Genomic DNA, 20,519 nt, shown 5'->3' with positions numbered 1-20,519 from the left:
CGGCTGGAGGTGTGAAGAGACGCCGCTCCCACCTCGAGCCGCCGGAGGCTGCAGCAAGGCGCACCAGCCTGGCGTGCGCGGGAAGGCTGCGCGCCATCAGCGCGATCTTTTCGGGCGGCATCACGAGGTAGTCGGGCGAGCCTATCCGCACGGCTCCGAGAAGGCTCGAGGAGCCTTCAGAGAGAGAGGCACCGTGCGAGGGCGAGGCGGTCTGGCGAGCCGTCAAACGTCACGTGTGGCGGCGAGGCGCACGGGTAGCGGCGGCGGTACCAGCAAAAGTCGAGGCCGACGCCGACGCCTCGCGAGAAGTAGCGCACCTCCTTGTCCCAGACGCACGTGGTTCGCGCCGCGCGCACGGGCCACTCGCTGCGGTCGTACGCGCAGTTCGGAGCGAGGACATGCGGGTGGAGGAGGAGCTGCTTGCTGAGTGAGGTGGTGCCACCCTTTCGTGTGCCGATCAGCAGCAGCGAGGGTACCGGGCCGAGGCTGCCGCTCGAAACCACGCCCACCCACTGCGACCCGTTTACCGGCGGGCAGCCGTCGGGGAGGGTGCAGCGGGCGGAGGAGCCGTCGTCTGCGGGAGCCGCGAACGCCGAGGCGGCGAGGAGAAGCAAGCTGCTGCGAGGCATGCCCACGCGTTTTGGGTGGCCAGCGATTCGACGGGAGAGGCAGCCTGGCGGGAGAGGGGAGGCGCAGTAGAACCCAAAGCGGGCGACTAACTCTGCAGGCGCGCGGTCGGCAAGGCGGCCAGCGTTTTTTTTGCGAAGTTGAGCACTTGAGCACTTGAAAGGGTCGATTCCGCATGGTACGGGACCCCTCGATCGTCTCGCCCTCCCTCACTGGTGTGTTCATTGGGAGGGGGGGGTCATAACAAACACGGTACAGGATCGAGGTGCTGCCAAAGCAGGATCGACAAACTCCGGGCCGGTCAGCAAGCCGGCCTTCTTTTTTTGCGAGCAGTTTTAGGTATAAACGGAGAAGCGTTCTCTCTCTCGCGGGATGGTGCGAGGTGAGCCGAAGAAGAATTCCGCAGCCCGGGTCTGAATATTCACTCTTGATCGATGGACGATGCGATCGATGCGCACTTTGCGCTTGCGCTTCATCGTGCTCCTCGCGGCGACCTCGCCCGCTGTCTCGGTGCTGCAGCGCCTCTGGTGAGGTGGTTGACCAGAAAAGTGCGGCGGCGACGGCGCCGCAAGCATTCGGGAGGCGTGTGGGCCGCGGGACACAAGGCACCGAAGAGGGGCTACTTTAGGTCAGATCCGCTGGGAGTGCAAAGAAACCCAAGGGTGAACTGCTCAACGAACATACTGCTCCTGCGACACGTGGACGGAGCCGCCGTGGCGCCTGGTGACCTGGATGTTGACGGGGAGCGGTGCTGCTGCCAAAAGCCACGGCACCAAATCAGCCTGCGACGTTCTGCGTTCGCAACTTCGCGGCCGCGAGACTGCCAGCTGCGCGCTCGGCGCCACTCAGGTTAGCGTCCGGGTCCTCGATATCGTCAGCCCGCTGCAGGTTCCTCACGGCACAAAGGTGCCTTGCCTGACACTGACCAACATCCACGTCGAGCGAGCGGCAAGACGCAAGGGCCACGCTAGAAAAGCTGTGCACGCTTTGCGCACGGTCGCTGCTGGCTCAGGGCGTGCGTTGCTTGTCGAGAACGTCGTCTCTCAGAACATGCACGCCCTCGTGAGAGATCTCGGCGTCAGCCCCTCTTTGGTGCGCTGGGACGCCATCACTCAGTTTCCCACACTTAATAGGCCACACGAGAGCCGACACGCCCCTCTTCGTACCTTGTAGGCTGCAGAGCCGGCGCCAAGGCTGCACGTACTGGCTCCCTGACGTGTCGAGACGGACTTGGAAGGAGATGACAGTCGAGCGGTAGCGGCAGCGGCAGCGGCAGCGGCAGCGGCAGCGGCAGCGGCATCGGGGAGGTACGAAGAGCGTGTGCTGCTGCCAGCTGGAGCTGGACGAGGCTGGAGCGCCTTGCGAGTACGAGTTCCTCGTCCTCGAGCACCATTGTCTGCCACGCATCGCTGTCTTTCGGCACGTCCGACGGCCGCTGAACCTCGAAGATCGCCGGCACGCGAGTCTCCGCCAGCGAGTCCCCCGGCTCGATGTCCTCCGGCGGGCGGTCCATCTCGGCCGTGCCAACCTCCAAGCTGCCGTTGTCCGCGTCGTACGTCGACTGCACAGTGCTGCCCGTGGCTTTGTTGTGCTGCGCCTGCCGCGTGCCGAGGTAGATGCCGAAGCTCTTCACCACCCTCGCGATGCTATACCGACGGAGCGACCACAGTCCAAACGCATTCGGCTTGTAGCCTAGCCTCAGGCCGGCGCGCTGCAGCATCGAATACATGTGCTGCGCGAGCAGCGCCTCCTTCAGCCGCACGCGCCCGCCGCTCCCAACCTCCGGCAGCGATGGGTCGTCGAGCACACCGGCGTTGTACCGCCACGCGTCCTTCTCGCACGCGTCGTGCATCTCCTTCCAGCTCTTGTACACCGTATCGCGCAGCCGCACGTAGCCGTGCGACTCGAGCCTCGCCTCGAGCACCGCCAGCTGCCTCTCCGTCAGCCCCGCGCAGCACGCCCGGTACCGACCGAATCGCATCTGCATTGCCTTGAGCACCGTGGTCGTGCGCCGCACTGGCGACACCGCGTTGGCCGTCACCGAGAAGTACTCCTTCTTCACTCGTCGCCAGTTGAGCTGCATCTGTGACGTCGCCTCGCCAGCGCACACGCCCGTGGCCTTTGTCAGCACGAGCTTGCGCACCTTGTGCACCTGAGAGCGCGACGGCAGCGGTTTCTCGGACTGGCACAACGTGAGCGCTGATCCCATCGATTGGGGCTACGTCATCCTCGGCAACACCGAGGGCAAGGGTGCGCCTTATTGGGCCAGTGACAATGTTGCCATGGCAGTCCTCGTGTCCATCTGCCGTGGCGTCATGCATTTGGATAGCGCAGATGACTGGATTGATCCGAGCAACTCTTACCAGGGCGCGCCTGAAGGTGGCAAGGCCACGGAGTTCCCGACCTTCTACTACTCCAACTTCACGACTCAGCGATTGGCGGCAAGGCGTACGCACTGAGCTACGACGACGTCTTCGGTACTGACCCGACCGTGTACGTCCAGGGCTCCGATAAAGCTCAAGAGACTGTGCAGGTCCAGGTGCAGTTTTCAATGGCAAGGTCGACGTGACACTCACAAGCCTTTGACCCCCTGCCCCTTCGTTGCCCATTGACTCTCTTACGGTTTTTGTCTTTTAGCTTACTGGGAGAAAAGAGAGAGGGGGTTGTCTCTTTTTGTCCAGTCTCGTCCAATTCTGTCCTGTCGTCTCCGCTTTTCTCCACATAGAGTATCACCAAGCAATACGAGCAGGAAGGCGTGTGTACGACTCTCGTACCCTCCGCGGCCGGTGTGTGTTCCCCCCCCCCCCCCGGCCCCCCCCCGCCCCCCGCCCCGAGACTGCGAGCGATGCGCGGGCGACCGAGTATGCCTCGGACGGGGCTGAGGGCGGACTGCGATATCGTGTCCTGCTGGCCCGCGTGAGCGCTCGTGCGAACATACCGCACACGTACACGTACTCTACCCCTCACAGCTCACCTCGCACGTGCATGTGAGAGCTGGGTCCGCTGCCGCGTGCGACACCACCGAACTGAACAGCGCGGTCGTCCCTCCCCCATGCAAGTTCACGGCAGCAGACCGTGGGCCACGTCGCGCAGCCCGCGGTGCAGCTCTTCGCCGCGGTCGCGGCAGAACTGGTCGAAACCGTGGCACTGCGACATCGCCACCGCGGCCAGCCGCTCGCCGTGGCTCGCAACGAAGCGGAGGGTGTGCAGCCCCGCCCAGCCAAAGACGGGGTGCGTCTCGAGCTGCGGCGGGGGGCGGCGGCCGCCGCCGCCGCCCGACAGCGCAAACCCGAGCCCCCACCCTTCCGACTCGGGCACGCTGCCGGCGGGCCGCTCGCTGTCGAGGTTCCGGAAGGCGTGGTCCCCCGCTGGCGCGAGCCTGTCGCCGTGCGTCATCGCGTGCACCGCGGCGCGGCCGACGACGCGCGCGCCGCCCGCCGCTTTGCCGCCCGAGAGGAGCATCGAGAGGAAGGAGAGGTAGTCGGAGGCCGTCGAGAGCAGCCCGCACCCGCCCGACTGCAGCGCGACGGAGGAGCCGTCTCCCACGTACGCCGCCTGCGCGCTCGCGCACCACGCGGCCGCGGCCGCCCCCTTGCAGCTCCGCAGCGACCCGCCCGGGGCGTGGAAGAGCTCGGCGAGTCTCGCGCGCCTGTCCGCGTCGTCCGGCGAGAGGAGGAAGGCCGTATCGTTCATGCCGAGCGGGCGGAGCACCCTCTCCGCCAGAAGCTGACCGAGCGGCCGCCCGGAGACGACCTCGAGCACGCGGCCGAGCACGTCCGTGTCCTGCCCACAGAGGGAGGTGTGAAGAGACGCTGCTCACGCCTCGAGGGCGCGCGGCCGAGCAGAGCGGCGTGTCCTGCCCATACGAGTACGCGGACCCGGGCTGGCTGACGAGCGGGATCGAGGCGAGTCGGCGCACGTTCTCCGCCGCATCGACGCCGCGCTCCACCTGGAAGGGATGCTGTCCCCCTCTCTCTCTGTGTCTCTCTGTGTTGTGACCACGCAGCTCTCTCCATCTCTCTGTGTCTGTGTCTCTGCCTCTCTCGCCTCTCGCCTCTCTGTCTGTCTCTCGGTGTCTGCCTCTCTCGCCTCTCGCCTCACTATCTGCCTCTAGCCTCTCGCCTCCGAGTGGCAGCCGTCGAGCACGCCGCGCTCGCGCATCAGCGCGGCGGCCACGTCCGCCGACGGCTGCCACCGCGACGTGTCAAAGTGCTCCCGGAAAAAGGCATAGGTGAGGCCCGCGCGGTGCGTGAGCAGGTCCTCGACGGTGATGTTGCGGTGCGCCGGGACGAGACGGAAGCGGTGGCCAGCCTCGCGCAGCGGGCACGCCGCGTCCGGCTCGCTCGGCGCGCAGACCTCGGCCACCCGCATGTCCGCCCACTCGGGCAGCAGCGCGGCGACCTCGGTGTCGAGCCCGCGCGGGAGGAGCCCGTCCTCGATCAGCGATGCCGCCGCCACGCCGACGATCGCCTTGGTCATCGAGCACACGCGAAAGATGGTGTCGGCAGCGTATGCGCCGGCCGCGTGCACGAAGAGGTCGCCGTCGCGCTGCACGGCCACCACTAAGCCGGGCAGGCGGCCAGAGGAGACAAAGGCGTCGGCCCAGCGGGCGGCGACCTCGAACCGGCTGCGGTCGAGCCCAGGAGGAGCCGCATCGGGCTGGCCGGTGCACTGCTGCGCGGCGCTCCGCTGCGGGAAGGCGAGGCAGGCGAGGAGCAGGACGATGGGGCGCGAGCGTCGTGGGAAGAAGAGCGTCATAGGTGTCTCAATTCGCGCGCTGCTGCAATACCGGAATTTTTCTTTTTTTCATTCCGGGAGCGAGCTCACGCACGCCTTTTTCTTTCTCCTGTTGATCTTTCTCCAGATGTCCACGCATGTGTAGTCACTTTGTACATACAGGCGCAACAGATAGTACATACAGAGAGGGCATTGCCGCAGTGCCAGAGAGTACAGATGTCAGTGTACAGGCACGTGCGCGAGAAATGCTTCTCTTTGCCACAGTCGTGTAGCGCGTTCGCGGTCTACTGTGCCCCCGGCTGGAGGACTGCGCTCATGGTACAACGTCCGCTGGAGGCACCAAAGCTCTTGCAACGTGTGTGGTGTCCGCACGAGGTTTCAGGATGCCGTCGCGCAGGTTGGCTCGCTGGGCACACCCGTGGTGTCGAACTGAGACGTGTAGGGCACCGGATAGGGGTCAATGCCCGTGCCGGCAAATGGTGGGTCCATCAGGAAGTCGGTCCAAGCGTTGTCGTAGCGAGCAAGGATGTTCGGGTTGAATCCAAAGAGGTTGTGTGGCTCAATCTTCACCTCAATGGTTGAGAAGCCGTTCTGTAGCGAACGCAGCGCAGTCACACGGTCAGATAGAGTGTCAAGAGAAGGAGGGGGTGACGCGGGGGGTCGGTCGCGCACCTGGGTGGGCATCTCATCGGTAAGCACGTCGTGAAACAGCTTGGTCGAGATCCAAACCGTGGGTTTGTCTCCCAGCGTCGGATCGACGCCCCCTTGGAGCATTGGGTGCGTCGTGCGGTCGGAGTAGGCCATCGAGGTGGGGCCAATGTCTCCTTGGCCCTGCATCAGCATGGTGCCGTTGCGCCGGCCGGTGGCGTTGAAGACAAATACGTCCTGCTCTGACAGCCACCAGTGATTCCCTGCGAAGGTGTTGTCGGGTTCGATGCTCGCCTTGCTCTCCATATTGCCCGGGCGGATGCGGACTCCCAGCTCTGGGCTGGTAATCTTCAAGCCACCCTGTTGGGCGAAGGGGGGGGGGGGGGGGGGAGACCAGTTTGGCGCCGGTGTCCTTGTCGTATGCAGCCAACACCCAGAAGCGCTGCGTGTCGCCCCGAGCCTGCAGCAACTCCTTTTGGTTGGCTGCGGTGATGTCGGTGGTGCGTCGGTAGAATCCCTTGCCGAACCAGTCGGAGGCCTCCATGTCGCCCATCGCCAGGTCTGATGTCTGCACCACTTGCTTTGCATCGTTGGAACGGAGCATGGGCTCCAAGTTGATGGTGGCCCAGTGCAAGTGGTTGCACGCGAAGCCTCCCCTTCCCTCCGACGCAAACTGGCCATTGACACCTGGGATAGGGGCCTGGCCACCGGACGCAAGCGGCTGTCCGTGGGCGTGCTGGCCGACTTTCATCTGGCCTGTCGAGAAGAGCTCAAAGTCAACAATGATGTTGTACGCCTCGGAGATGGTCGTCTGCGTAATGAGAAGCGAACGCTTGTCCTGAGCCGACGAGAGATGCCACATGCCCTTCCCGGGCACGAGGTTTTCTTCAAGGCAGGCCCACTCGGGGAACCACACGTTCTCTACCATGGCTCGAGTTCCGCCGGGAAACACGTTCCAGCCCACGTTGTTGATACCAAAGTACCCCGAGAGGTAGGGGTCGGCGCCGAACGGGAGCACACCCGGTGGGTAGAGGCTCGAGTAGATCGGCTCGACCCCGCCATCACCGCCGTTGCTGCTGTACGGGCCCGTGCGAGTGCGGAAGACGGGGAGCGTTTTGCCGGTGCACACCGAAGGCGACGTGGTCCCTGTGGCGTCCCAATAGTGCGACTCGAGGAAGGCGGGCTGATAGAATGCTCCGTGCGAGCTGGACGAATACGCCGTCCCAAAGTTCGCGACTTGGGCCTTGAAGAGGTAGGGCACGACCTCGCCCTGCGGGAAGGCGCGCGAAGGCGGAAGCACGACGCGGATGTTGTACAGCGTGAGCCCAGCATCCTACAGCAGGCAGGGCGAAGATTAACATCTTCAGCCCAGCTCGACGTGGAGAAGCACGGTGGAGTTGCACAGGGTCGAAACCGATGTCAAATTTCCACGTCAGGCCGGCAGAATACGTCACAGAGTAGCCGTCGATGGTAAAGGAAGAGCCAGCGGGCTCCACCGTCACCTGCGGATACGCGGGTAGTGTAGACGAGATGGGAAATGCGGACCAGGGGTGGCGCGGTAGGCACCAAAATGCGGGGGCATTACACCTTTGGCTTGCCGTTTGGCTTGAAGATGCCTTCGCCATTGGCGTCGGTTGGCGGTGCCATCTTGTCGAGGTTGTTTCGCACGTCACGGAAGATGCCGTTCGACCAGTCCATCGTGTTTGGCGGCAAGTTCGAGGCACCCGTGTACGGATCGGTGATGGTCTCCGACGAGTACGAGGTTGGAGTGGCGTGGTTGACATAGGTCCCAGTGTCTTGTTTGTGATTCACAGCGCTCTTGGGCCGCGGCAGGCCGTCTGCGTCGGTCACCAGTTGCCCTGGATAGAAGTGAGAAGAGGGCGTGATCTCCTCTTCACCCCACGCGGCGGCGATGGCAGCTGAGAAGATGGGGGTGACCGTGGCCCAATCCGTTCCAAAGCCTGGGAAGCCGGTGTCGATCGACGCCCGCAGAATCGCCGCATCCTCGGCAGAAAAGCGAAGGCAGCGGCCATACCACGCGAGGCCGATCGCGGGCGAGTCGACGAGAGTGTTCTCAGGCGACGGAATCGTTGTACCAAACGCGTCGATCTCGTACAGGACTGTGATTGGATACGGGCCCATGAGGGTGCCAGCAGAGACCGTCGTGAAGAAGTCGATTGGGAGAACGGTTTCTTGAAGGGGCCGCATCCAGTCTTGCACGAGGTACGAGTTGCTCTGGTTTCCGTAGAAGAGGGCGCTGTCGCCGTGGGCCCAATGATAGGGCTGCGCAAACTGCTTCACCGACGCGCCAGCACCGATGCTTGAGCCGGTCGCAAAGTGGATGGTGGTGTACTTGCCGAAGATAGCCATCGTGGCCGCCTTGAGGTACGCGCCGTCTATGTCCGCAAGAGTCGGGGTTGGCATCACGCGGTTCGCTGCCAGATAGAGCTCGAGATAGTCAGGAACGACGACAGGTGCGGCCGTGTCTGTCACGTCCACAGCCACCGAGATGGTGTTTGTCCAGCGGATGCCGTCGACGACGGTTTCGGTGCCGCCCTTGAGCCGCGCCGCGACAATTTTCTTCAGCGCGTAGTCGGTCTGTCCACCCTCGATTGCTGCGTCGACCGCAAGGACATGCTCGCGGTCAGGCACGATGGTCGCAACCCTTTCAACGCTCCACAGGACCAGGTTGCACCGGAGCTTGCCATCTGCCTTTGTCATTTCATAGGCGGATGCAGCTCCAGCGGTCGACACGAGCTCATTGTACGCCAGCTTCGCCTCGGCACTGCCGAGCGTGCCGTTCGGGCACTCTTCGATTTCGGCCACGCCACGGATCGTCGCTGGGTCGACGCCGCCGATTTCTGCGAGGGCGCTCTCAATGAGTGACCATCCGTTCGGTGCCGCAGCGAGCGTGTCGGCCGCATCCAGACTCTTCACGGCTGAGGTGCCAAAGAGAAGCGTCTGAACGGCCCGCACCTCCTCTTGCGTTGCCGGGTCGGTCGGGCGACGGTGGCCGCCATTCTCGTAGGTCAGGGGACTGGCGCCGACAACAAAGCCGCCGTACGGCGCCGAGGTTGTGGCGTCCGGCTCCACACACGTGGTCGCGTTCGTCACGCAGGGTTGCGACGGAGAACCCGGCGGTGAAATTGGCGACGGGCTCGGCGATCCCGGCGGTGAAATTGGCGACGGGCTCGGCGATCCCGGCGGTGAAATTGGCGACGGGCTCGGCGGTTCTTCGGCGGGCGACGAGGCGAAGCCCGCCACAGAGGCAAGCGAAGCGAGAAAGTAAATCGGCCGCATGGTCCCCGGCGAGCCGGAGCTGGGGGACAAGCCTTGGACGGGGAGCAAAGGGGACAACTCGTTCTCTAATCAAACGCAGCGGATTTGAGTGTATCCGGCGCCCGGTTTTCCAGGAGGTTTCCAAAAGGAATTTGCCAAAAACATACCTAAGACAAAAGGGAAAAAAGGGAGGCGGATAATGCCAATCCCAAACTAGGGCTGGCTACAAATTCTTTTCGCTTTGGACGCTGTGAATTCTTTTTAAAATTCGTCTCATCCTTTCGCCTGCGGAAACGACCAGGGACCCCTAGATGTTACCCCGGAAGCTCCGACGAGTTGCCACCTGCACGGCGCATCTTCGCTATGCCAGAGACCCAAGCTATACGGCGCCGGACTGGGTGAGCGCCCCCCCCCCCCCCCTTCCCCCAACGCGCGCCCCCTCCGTCCCGGCCTTACGCACATGGCATTCACAACGCCTTGCACCCGGCCCGCGGCCGGCTCCGCCTCGCCTCACCACTGACCGCCCTGCGGCCCCTGCGCAGGCGTCGAATTCATTCGAGCGACGCGTCGGGTGTGGGCTGCTTCCTTGCCCCGCACCCGCCGCCCTCTCGCCGGCCGCCTCACCGCGCACGGATCGCTCCCCTGCTCGTGGCCGCCGCCGCGTGTCCCCGCGCCGCCACGCTTGCCCCCTCTCCTGACACGCACCCCGCGCAGACGGCGCTCCGGGACAGACAGAGCAGCGACCGCGCACCGGTCGCTGCTCCGCCCCTCCGTCCGTCGCGCGCGGCGCGCGCGCACTGCCGCCGCTGCCGCCGCCGCTGCCGCCGCTCCGTGGTTCCCTCAGTGTGTCTCATGAGGGTATGTGGTGTGTGCGCGCGCAGTGTGTGCACGGCGGGAATCCCACCCCTGCCCTCAGCCGCGCGCACGCGTGCGCCGCGCGCCGCCGCCCCCGCCCCCGCCCCCGCCCCCGCTCTCCCCTTCGCGCCCTTCCCGGTGTTCATGTCTGCACTGTCTCGTGAGAGAGTGGATGTGTGACCCTGTGCGTGTGTGAGAGTGTTCAGTGCGCGTCAGTCCCGCGATCTCGAGCCCGATCAGTGTAAGCAGAAAGAGAAAGATAATCTGCGTGCTTGCAATCAGAGCGCGGGCCCCTTCACGGGTGAAGCTTACCAGAACCCCTCTTCTTCATGCCGTATGAGACGCATAGTCTGAGGGTTAGGTTTCTGGAGCCTCGGGTGCTTTAGAGGTATATGATAGCCTGATCGCAGCGCATGGGTGCATGTACATAATCTTTCGATAGGCCTGACCTGCTCAACCGCCTGAGAGCGGCGGGCGTGGCTCTTGCAGACCGGCAGGCGATCGCGACAGCAGTGGGGAGAGCGAGCAGGGCAGGGCGGTAGGTTGGAGAGCAATTGCACAGTCGGTAGAATCCCTTGCCGAACCAGTCTTTGGAGAAAAATTCCGTGGGAAGAAGAGCGTCATACGGGACGGAATTTTTCTTTCTTGCTGTTTTGCCCGCGGCCGCGCGGCTACTTCCGCTGGCGTCGCGACTCGCATCTACGGGCGTGCTTCGCCGCGCCACTACGTCGGCGCCACGCAATTTGTCAACCACCCGGGCCGCTACCTCGCCAGGCTCCTCCGGCCTGACCACTCGGGCCGGCGCTGGCGCCCTCTCAACCGGTACGCCGTCATTCGGCGGTGGAGGCGGCCGGCGCAACTTCTCGTCCGGCTCCTCGTCATCCTCCTTTGGCGGCAGCATCCCAAACATCTCCGACATTCCGGCGCCGTCGGCCTCGCTCGTCGCCGCGGCTGTCGTCGGCGCCTCCGCTCTCTACCTAGCCAAGCGGGCGGTGCTGATGACGGACGCCGGAGTCACGTACGTCGTCCAGAACAATCTGACCGGCCAGCTTGACGTGCACACAGAGCCAGGCATGTTCTTCATCACGTCGACATTCGAGGCCGACGAGGCCGTCATCGCCCGCTTCGCCGACACGTACGTCGGGATGATCCCCGTCACCTTTCGCTTCAAGCTGCCCGCCGACCCGGAAGGCGTGCGCAAGATGCACCGCGAGTTCCGCTCCGAGACCAACTGGTCAAGTCGCTGCTGATGCGGAACGCGTCAAACGTGACGGTGATCACGGCGACGCAGTACACCGGCGAGGAGTTCTTCCAGGGCGGCCTGAACCAGTTCAAGACCCAGCTCGCTGATCAGCTGCAGAATGGCATCTACCTCACCGAGCGCCGGCAGGTCGAGATCGAGCAGACCGGCAGGTCGAGATCGAGAAGCAGCTGGTGTGGAAGACGGTGCCCATTCTCCAGGACAATGGCGTGCCGCAGCGCGCCGAGAACCCGCTCTCCCAGTACGGCATCGACGTCACCCAAGTGCTGATTGGCGACCCGCGACCCGAGCCCAATTTGGACAGGCTGCTGATGGACAAGAAGCGCCTCGTCGCCGAGCGCATCAAGACGGTGCAGGAACAGGAGACGTCCAAGGCGCAGGCGAACACCGAGCAGCTCAAGAAGGAGATCGAGCGCACGCGCGCGGTGCAGGACGCCCAGCGCCAAAAGGAGCTGCGCACGATCGAGATGCAGCGCGAGGTCGTCGACGACGCGGGGGACACACGCTCCACTCTGCGCCCATTCTCTCCTGAGGTGTGGCGTTTGATTACTCAGGTCGACGTCGCGAAGCAGGTGGCGGAGCGCGAGACGATCGAGCAGCGCAAGCTGCAGGACCTCGCCGTGATCCAAAAGGAGAAGGAGCTCGCGATCGCGCGCGCCGAGCTCGACATCCAGAAGGCGAATGCAAGCGCGGCTCGGTTCCAAGCCGACGCGATCGCCGCCAAGGGCCGCGCCGAGGCGGAGGTGCTGGCGGCCAAGTACAAGGCCAAGGCGCAGAACAAGGAGATCTTCCTGGCCGAGACGCAGCGCGACATGGCGACGGCGCTCTACTCCAACCTGAAGGACTTCAAGGTCGAGATGCCGCAGAACGTCATCGTAGGCGCGGGCGGCGCCGACGGCGGCGGCGCGGGCAGGATGCCGTCGAATCTCGACGTGATCACGAGCTTCTCGGCGCTCGGCCTGATGGAGAAGGCGGTGAGGAGCAAGGCGGCGGCGTGAGAAGGGGTGGAAGCCAAGGTTCAGCTCAAGGTTCCGCATGTTCATGTGACATGTCATGTGACTGCTGACTCACATACCGCTTGCTTTTTTTCGCATGCGCGGGCCCAAAGAAAGAAAGATATAAGCCACACGCGAAGAAGTGCCCCCCCCCCCCCACACACACACTCCCCCGTGGTACTCTGTGATCACTGCTGCTGCATGCCCGTTGGCGTTGCGTACGCACTCTCTATGCGCGCTGAGCCGCCTCCACCGCCATCCTGGCGGCCGCCGCCTTGGCCCTCGCAGCGGCAGTGGCCGCGCGCTTCTCCTTGGCAGCGGCCAGTTTCGCCTCGGCCGCCGCCGCTTCGGCCGCGGCCGCCGCCGCTGCCGCCGCCGCTGCCGCCGCCGCCGCCTCAGACACCGCTTCCTCCTCTGCGGCAGCCTCGTCCTCCGCCTCCGCCTCCTCCTCCGCCGCCTCCGCCTCCTCGGCCAGCCGCGCCGCCTCGGTCACCTCAGCCAACGCCGCTGCCTGGCTCTCCGGCGTGATGCCGAGCCGCATCCTTTCCTCGGTGAGCGTCTCGAGAAGCAGGAGGATCCTCGCCTCCTCGGCCTTCTTCGCCGCCTCGGCTGCGTCTACCTCCGACGGCGCCTCGGCACCCTCCTCGGGCTCCTGCGACGGCCCCGCCCCGCCCGCCCCGCCCTTCTTCTTCTTCTTGCCCTTCTTCCCCTTGCCGCGCTTCTCCGCCTCGACCTCCGCCAGCAGCTCCTCGGCGTGCCGCGCCGCCTCCTTCTCCTCTGCCGCCCTCTGCGCCGCCCTCTGCGCCGCGCCCGCGGCCCACGCCGCCTCCGCCGCTGCCTTCTCCGCCGCCTCCGCCACCTTCTTCGCCGCCTCCGCCGCCGCCTTCTCGGCCGCCGCATGCTCCGCGAGGGCGCGCACGCACTCGATGTGGCCATGCTTCTTGGCCCACTGCAGCGCGGTCCAGCCATCTGCACTGCACACCGTCACGTCTGCGCCCGCCCGCAGCAAGCAGAGGAGGGCGGCGGAGTGGCCGTGGAAAGCGGCCCAAATCAGTGCGGTGTCGCCGGTGTTGGACTGAAGGTTGATCTCCGCGCCGTGTCGCAGCGCCAACTCGACCAGCTTCTCGCGGCCATTCGCGGCGGCGAGACTCAGCGCGGTGGCGCCAACGCTGGTCTGCAACGAGAGATCAGCACCGCGCTGGAGCAGTGCGTCGGCCAGCCCCTCGTGGCCCTTCGTCATTGCGAGCATCAGCAGCGTCACGCCGCTCAAAGAGAGGCCGTCCGAAAAGACGTGCTCGTACGTTGCGTCGACCCGCCCGCCGCCGTCGAGCCACGCCAGCACCACCGCCTCGTCGCCGTCCTCGGCCGCGTCCACAACCTCCTCTGGCACCGCACCGCCGCTGCTCGGCTCGGCCTCCTTGCCACCCTCGCCGCTCGAAGCAGAGGCCGCGGCACTCGCACCCACCGCCGCGCCTGCGCCGCCTGCCTCGGCCGACGGCGCCTTGCTCCGGCGCGCAGCCACCTCCCCGAGGTACGTCTTGAAGGCCTGGACGCACTCGGCGTGGCCCTCCTCCTTGGCCAACTGCAGCGCCGTCGCGCCGTCCACATCGCGCAACGTCATGTCTGCGCCCGCCCGAAGAAGGCGGAGCACGACGGCGGGGCGGTTGAAGTAGGCGGCGAGAACCAGTGCGGTGCCACCGTTCTTGTGTTGCAGGTCGATCTCTGCGCCACGCCGCAGCAGCAGGTCGACCATCCGCTCTTGCCCACCCTGCGCCGCCGCTGCCAGCGCCGACCAGGCGGCGGAGTTCTGTGGGTTCAACTCCGCACCGTGCTGCAGCAGCATCTCCACCATTCGCTCGCGGCCGTGGTTGGCGGCAGTGCTGAGCGCAGTGAAGCCGCAACTGGTTTGGTTGATGTGCGCGCCACGCTTCAGGAGGAGCTCGACAATCTGCGCGTGCCCGCTCTGTGCGGCGATCATCAGCAGGGTGCGTGGAATCTGGCCGTGCTGAGACTCAGAGTTGAAGAGAGTGTCCGCCTTCCCGCCCTCATTCAGCCACGATCGCACTGGTCCCAAGCGGCCGTTCTCGGCCGCCTTCAGGACGTTCTTTGGGACTTCACCACCCGGCGCGCTGTCAGCAGACGGCGGCGGCGGCGTGCGGAGCGCGGCGTTGGCGCGGATGGGCGGGGCGGGCATTGTTGTTGGCGGCTGAGAGGCGGGCCACAGATTTCTTTTTTATCTCAAAAGAGAGCAAAACACGGCCGGACTAGCAACAGACCGGCACACTCTCAAAAGAAAGAGAGCTGCCCCATGTTTGCCCGGACAGAGCGGGCACGATGTGGAATGAGAGGATCCGCCGATGCCTTCAGAGGGAACGCACGAGAAAAGGAAAGAATGCCGCATAGCGCTTTAGCGCGGCCCGGGTTCTTTACAGGTAGTGCGTGAACTTCGAACTTCCGCCCCAGCGGAAGCCAGCACGACAACTTTACCAAACTTGGAACATGGAAAGTGCCGCGCGCGGCAGAGCCTCTCTGCTCGCCGCTGCGTGCGTCTGCCACAGCTTCTGTCGCCACCCGCCCTCCCCTGCGACCGAGGTGGGGGTCGTGGCGTGCAGGACGCCGCGCCTCGTTTGCACTCTGTCCTCCACAGGTCGCCTCTGGCGCCTGTACGGCGCACTAGCCCGTCACGCTATAATCGCTAGGGCGATGCCCGATGATGGTCGAGAGCGTGGCAGGACCACGGCAGCGTCTCTGACGCTAATCTAGAGAGGTCACGCCGCGATGATGATCGAGAGCGTGGCGCAGCCACGCCAGCGTCCTCGACGCGCTAATCTAGAGAGGTCGGCGACGGCCGACGCCACGCCTCTTCACACCTCTCTGTTCACAGGTCGCCTCTGGCACCTGTTCGGCGCACTAGCCCGTCCGTCACGCCAAGCGCCGGGTGCACCCGGACCCACCCGGAGGGGCCCGGGAAGGGTCTAGCGGCCCTCCAGCGGCCCCCAACGCCCCCCCGCGGCCCTGTTTTGGTAGTGTATCACACATATGTTGTGTCACTATCATACCCACGACCCAGGGTACCCGAGCGCTCCCGAGCAGCTATAAGGTCGAGCCGCTGGAATGCCTCCTCCAGTGGCACCCAGTCGCGCTCGAGGTACGGGAGGAGCATATCATACAGTTTCACTGCCCGAGCCTGCAGCTTGGCACACTCGTGGCACTTGTCCTCGTGGGCGAGCTGAATCCCGTAAACGTTCCGCATATCATCGAATTGCGCCTCGTTCAGGCCGGCGTCGATCATCCGACGGGTCACCCGACGTTCGAAGACGCTTTCCCGATCGCTGTCCGAAGACGCGTCGTCGGGACGGGAGTCGCTGGCCGGCAGGTCCTCGACCGCCGGCTCCTCCTCGACCGCGGGCTCCTCTGGCGTGGGCACGTCCTGCAACGTTTCTGGAACGACAGCGAGAAGCGCCTCCGCGCCCGCCTGCCGCCGCTTGCACTTGCCCAACTCCTTGTCCACGCCGCTCGCGTGCGTCTCGAGCCGCTTGCCGTACACGACCGCCTGCTCGAGTCGCGCGCCCGCCAGCTCGCCGCGTAGGTCCCACACAAGGTACGCCAGCGCAGCCTTCTTCAGGTTCTTTATCTGGAGAGCCATCAGCGCGCCGCGCCGCTGCGACGAAAAGAGCGTGTTTACGGCAGCTTTCGCGGCGATGATGATGCCGTTGGTGACCTCGCCGACGATGCTGACCTCGTTGGAGGGTGCGGGGACGGGTTGGTTGCCGAGGAGCATGGTCTCGAGGCGATTTAAGAGCGCGGTGGGCTCCAAGGCGAGCTGCGCCGAACTGGAGCGAGTCGGCCGCGCCCGAATTGCTGGCACCGCATCGGCGCCGGTCGAGTCCGACACGACCGCGGTCTTCTCCACCGGCTCGAGGTTCGCCATCCGCGGCGCTGCACCGCGGATTCGAACGGCTGCTCGCTCCTGCTCGGCGGCTGGCCTGTCAGCACGGCGCTTCGAGAGGGCGGTCGCCGTCGGTGCACGTTGACTATCATGGCGAGCGAGCAGCCCCGCAGTGAGTGGATGCAGCCCACCGGAGGTACTGTCTGAGGTGGGGCCCGGCGCGTGAGGCTCGTCGGCGTCCGCCATCACCGCCTGCGGCCACTGCAGAGTCGGCCAAACCAGGCTTGATTTTGGCCATTTTGGCACGGACCCTTGCGGACTCTTCACAGCTGGGTCCCGGTGCACCCGGCGCTAGGGCAATGTGCGATGATGATCGAGAGCATGGCGCAGCCACGCCAGCGTCTCCGAAGCTAATCTAGAGAGGTCGGCGACGGCCGATGCCGCGCCTCTTCACACCTCTCTGTTCACAGGTCGCCTCTGGCGCCTGTTCGGCGCACTAGCCCGTCACGCCATGCGCTAGGGCAATGCGCGATGATGATCGAGAGCGTGGCGCAGCCACGCCAGCGTCCTCGACGCTAATCTAGAGAGGTCGGCGACGGCCGACGCCGCGCCTCTTCACACCTCTCTGTTCACAGGTCGCCTCTGGCACCTGTTCGGCGCACAAGCCCGTCACGCCAAGCGCTAGGGCAATGCGCGATGATGATCGAGAGCGTGGCGCAGCCACGCCAGCGTCTCCGACGCGCTAATCTAGAGAGGTCGGCGACGGCCGACGCCGCGCCTCTTCACACCTCTCTGTTCACAGGTCGCCTCTGGCACCTGTTCGGCGCACTGGCCCGTCACGCCAAGCGCTAGGGCAATGTGCGATGATGATCGAGAGCATGGCGCAGCCACGCCGGGCGCGGAACTATGTGTCGGGACCCTCGCGCCCCCAGGCGCCCGAGTCCCGTTCTCGTCTGCGATTTTGTGTGTTGGTATCGTCGCGATGCTACGCCAGTGGGACACTGGCGAGGCTCTTCGAGCCGACGGTGCTGCTGCAGTCCCACACGTTCCGCCGCAATACCGCGCCGCCGCTTTCCGCACATTGCTAGATGGTCTGTGGCCGCCGCAACGCCAGGCACCAGCCCCACACACGCGCCTGCCATAGCTCCTGGAGAGCACGCGCGAGTGGTGTGCTGCAAGCCGCGAGAGTGGCATATCAGAGGCAGAAACGACCTGCTCTCTTGCTCCTCACAGCTCCAACGCGTGTGCTCGCAATCTACGCCGCGGCCTCCGCCTACGGCATTGCTCTCGCGCAGCTCGGCGACGCAGGTCCATCAGCAGGGCTCATCCAATGCGAGCGCACATTGTGCGTAGCCGCGGGCAGGCGGCAGTGCACAGCCGCACACCGGCTGTGGCGGCTCGTATGCCCCGGGCAGTCCAATGCTGGTCATTAACTTGCGTATTGGGGCCGCAGCAGACTGCTGCTGTGGCAGCAGCAGCAGCCTGCTGCTGCCTGATTCAGTCAATCCGCGGTGCAGCGAGGCGTGCAGAATTCGCGTGTGGTTTTGTCCCTCCTGAGGCTGAGCGCATTTTCAGGCCCGGCGACCGGAGTTTTGTGGATGTGGATTGTGGTTCGATGGAGCTCGCCGAGCTCCATCCATCGAACCTACCATCCATGGCCGGACGGCGGAGCGTGAGGTGGCGAGCGGAGAGATGTACCGCAAGGCAAGAAAACCACGCCCAGGCCGCCCAGGGGCAGGGCCATCTCGCCGGCATCCGATCCGCGATCGGGCTTCGCGGCGGGCGGGGCGCCACTGGGCCAGGCCCGTCGTGCGGTTCCAGTGCGGAGCCCGAGAGCGCCCCGCGACGCCCGAGGCCGCCCCAGGCGCCAGGGCTGGACCTAGTCCGTTATTAACTCTAGTCGACAAGGAAGTGGGTTGCTGTTAAAGCCGTACACCATACGTCCCTGCGAGAGACCGCCCCACTTCCACTCGCCACTCACCCCAAACCCCACAAACCGTGTTCCTGTATCAATTCACTGCATACTCAGTGCGCGGCCGGCGATCCCTCATCTGCTTTTCTCCGCTCTCGCGGTCGAGCACTGCAGCCTTCGAGTCACCTGCGTAGCCAGCGCAAACCTGCGACCCCTCACACATGCTGCTCTGCCCGCGATGGCGGCGTGTTCTCGTTGCCTGCAGGGCAAGGGAGCCGCGGCGGCGGTGCCGCCATCGAGCCGGCCGTCGCAACCTCTCCGCAGCGCACGGAGCCGCCGAGACTAGGCCTCGGCAGCCTGGATCTGTCGCCCTGGAGGGCGCACGAGAGCCGCCCGTTTGCCGGCAGCCCTCCGCCAAGCTTCGGCGGCTGCGGCAGCAGCGACTCTCGGCGATTGGGCGGCTTGGGCGGCCCGGCCGCGGCACCCCCCCCGAGGACGGCGACGAAGGGCTTGCTCGGCTGCGTCGTCCGCTTGGGGGGCTGCGGCAGCCTCGAAACGGACGGGGCGGTGCCGTTCGGCAACTGCGACGCGGTCGCGGCCCGGCGCGCCTGGGAGGCCTTGTTCTCACGCGGCGAGTGCGCGGCGCGAGGCGAGGCGCGAGGCGACGCGCGCGGGGAGGCGCGCGGGGAGGCGCGGGAGGTCGTCGCCTCCGCCTCCGCCTCCGCCTCCTCCGCCTTGCACCGCCGCCATTCGGCACGCGCGACCGACGCCTTTGTCTCGCGTGGGGGGCCGGTGTTGCCGACTGCAGCGCGCCGCTCGGCAGAGCCGCGAGGCGTGGAGCCCGCGCCCTGAAAGAGGCGCGAGACCGACCTGAGAACCTTCGACGAGACGGTCCCGCGCTTCTCGCTGGATGGCGTCGCCGCCGCGTGCGGCGGCGGCTTTGGCGGCGTGCCCGACGGCGGCGTCGGGGGGAAGGCCTCCGGCCGGCGGGGTGAGGTCGGCTTTGGCGCTGGCTGCGAGAGCGAGCGGATGAGGCGCTCCTGCTCGACCTTCTCGCGCCGGAGCGCCTCGAGCTCGGCGGCCTGCGCGGCGATCTTCCCCTCTTGCTCACCTGCTCGCGCCCCGAGCTTCTCCGCCAGCTTGATGGCGGACACGACGTCATTGCGCGTCTTCTCCGACTCCTCCTGCTGCGTCCGCTGCGCGGCGAGCAACTCAGCCTCGCGCCGCACGCGGCGAGACATCGCCACCGCGCGCCAGCGGGCCTGCAGCCGGATGGCCGCAAACTCCGGCGGCAGCGGCGCCGTCAAGCAGCCCGCGCTCAGCGCCGACGCCGCCTGCGCGTACCGCGCGCGCAAGTTGGCGCGCTCGCTCTTGGCGGCGGCGCTCTTGGCGGCGAGCAGGTCGGCAAAGGTGCGCGCCGCCACGGCCCTCCGGACCGTGCACTGGATACGGACGGCGGCCGCCCGGCGCGCCTTCTCTGCTAGGCGCGCCACCAGCGCCGCGGCTGCCTTCTCTCTCGCCGCCACGCGCTGGCGCGCTAGCGCCTCGCGGACCACTGTTGACCGCTGGCGCGCCGCGCGGCGGCGCGCCGCGCACTGCAGCACGATCGCGGCGGCACGCTGGCGCGCGAGTTCTAGGAAGGCGAGACTGCTCTTCCGCGCCGCCTCCTTTCGCTCCCGCGCGGCCGCCGCGGCCGCCGCCCGCTTCTGGCTCGAGAGCTGGCGGAGGTGCTGCACCTCGCGCCGTGCCAGGGCGGCGCGCGCTCCCGACTGCAGGCGCGTCGCCGCGGCGCCGCGCTGCCGCGCCTCGGCCTTCGCAGCGCGCTCCGCCTTTGCCGCCTGCTGCCGCGCCTCGCGCGCCTCCACGGCCGCGCGGCGGGCTGCCTCGTTCGACTCGCGCAGCGCGGCGACGGCGCGGCGGCTCGCGAGCATCCGCACGGCCGCCTGCACGCACACCGCCGCGCGGCGCGCCGAGTTGAGCCGGTCCGCCGCCTCGCGTGCAGCCTCGAGCGCGCGCCGCAGCTCCTCTGCCCGGACGAGCCGCAGCTCCTCGCGCGCCGCCGCCGCCTCGCGCCGCGCCGCCCAGCGGCGGGCGACCGACTGCGCGACGACCACGCTCCGGATGCGACGCGCCTACCCTCAGGGCGAGAGGGTGAACGCTCGGGGGACAGGACTCGATCTCCGCGCTCTGCGTGCGCGGCCGCGCCTCGCGCGCGGCGCGCCGGACGGCGAGGAAACTGCGCGCGGAGCGGACGAGCCGCGACGCGGCCGCCGACTGCTCGGACGACTCGCGAAGGAGGCGGCACCGCGCAAGCCT

General features: G+C 66.4%; 5 protein-coding genes across 5 annotated transcripts; 1 reads left to right on the top strand and 4 right to left on the bottom strand.

The window, feature by feature from the left end:
• Positions 1–96: 96 nt before the first annotated feature.
• Positions 97–629, bottom strand: EMIHUDRAFT_210828 (hypothetical protein; the record flags this gene model as incomplete). Its single annotated transcript, XM_005768785.1, has 2 exons — positions 97–106; positions 193–629. The coding sequence occupies 2 exons, from the start codon at positions 627–629 to the stop codon at positions 97–99; spliced, it is 447 nt and encodes a 148-aa protein (XP_005768842.1).
• Positions 630–3,687: 3,058 nt separating this feature from the next.
• Positions 3,688–5,385, bottom strand: EMIHUDRAFT_210825 (hypothetical protein; the record flags this gene model as incomplete). The annotated part of the gene is made up of 4 exons (XM_005768784.1): positions 3,688–3,811; positions 3,929–4,006; positions 4,136–4,410; positions 4,774–5,385. The coding sequence occupies 4 exons, from the start codon at positions 5,383–5,385 to the stop codon at positions 3,688–3,690; spliced, it is 1,089 nt and encodes a 362-aa protein (XP_005768841.1).
• Positions 5,386–10,760: 5,375 nt separating this feature from the next.
• On the top strand, positions 10,761–12,484 carry EMIHUDRAFT_436592 (hypothetical protein). Its single transcript, XM_005768783.1, is given in 5 exon segments — positions 10,761–11,339; positions 11,387–11,536; positions 11,566–11,886; positions 11,962–12,450; positions 12,463–12,484. The coding sequence occupies 4 exon segments, from the start codon at positions 11,145–11,147 to the stop codon at positions 12,403–12,405; spliced, it is 1,110 nt and encodes a 369-aa protein (XP_005768840.1). The 5' UTR covers positions 10,761–11,144; the 3' UTR covers positions 12,406–12,450; positions 12,463–12,484.
• A 147-nt stretch (positions 12,485–12,631) lies between these two features.
• Positions 12,632–16,333, bottom strand: EMIHUDRAFT_210822 (hypothetical protein; the record flags this gene model as incomplete). The annotated part of the gene is made up of 4 exons (XM_005768782.1): positions 12,632–12,712; positions 12,896–13,033; positions 13,136–13,187; positions 15,462–16,333. The coding sequence occupies 4 exons, from the start codon at positions 16,331–16,333 to the stop codon at positions 12,632–12,634; spliced, it is 1,143 nt and encodes a 380-aa protein (XP_005768839.1).
• A 2,085-nt stretch (positions 16,334–18,418) lies between these two features.
• On the bottom strand, positions 18,419–19,444 carry EMIHUDRAFT_210820 (hypothetical protein; the record flags this gene model as incomplete). Its single annotated transcript, XM_005768781.1, has 2 exons — positions 18,419–18,631; positions 18,968–19,444. 2 exons carry the CDS (start codon positions 19,442–19,444, stop codon positions 18,419–18,421), a joined length of 690 nt encoding a protein of 229 aa, XP_005768838.1.
• Positions 19,445–20,519: the final 1,075 nt, after the last annotated feature.

This window comes from Emiliania huxleyi (genome assembly GCF_000372725.1).
Source record: "Emiliania huxleyi CCMP1516 unplaced genomic scaffold EMIHUscaffold_45, whole genome shotgun sequence".
In the NCBI taxonomy this organism is placed as follows: Eukaryota; Haptophyta; order Isochrysidales; family Noelaerhabdaceae; genus Emiliania; species Emiliania huxleyi.
This window is presented reverse-complemented; position numbering and strand designations above follow the sequence as displayed.

Coding starts and splice junctions, on each gene's coding strand:
- EMIHUDRAFT_436592 (XM_005768783.1), top strand. CDS start 11,145: ATGACGGACGCCGGAGTCACGTACGTCGTCCAGAACAATCTGACCGGC. Junction 11,340..11,386: donor TGCCCGCCGACCCGGAAGGC/GTGCGCAAGATG, acceptor CAACTGGTCAAG/TCGCTGCTGATGCGGAACGC. Junction 11,887..11,961: donor CGATCGAGATGCAGCGCGAG/GTCGTCGACGAC, acceptor TTGATTACTCAG/GTCGACGTCGCGAAGCAGGT.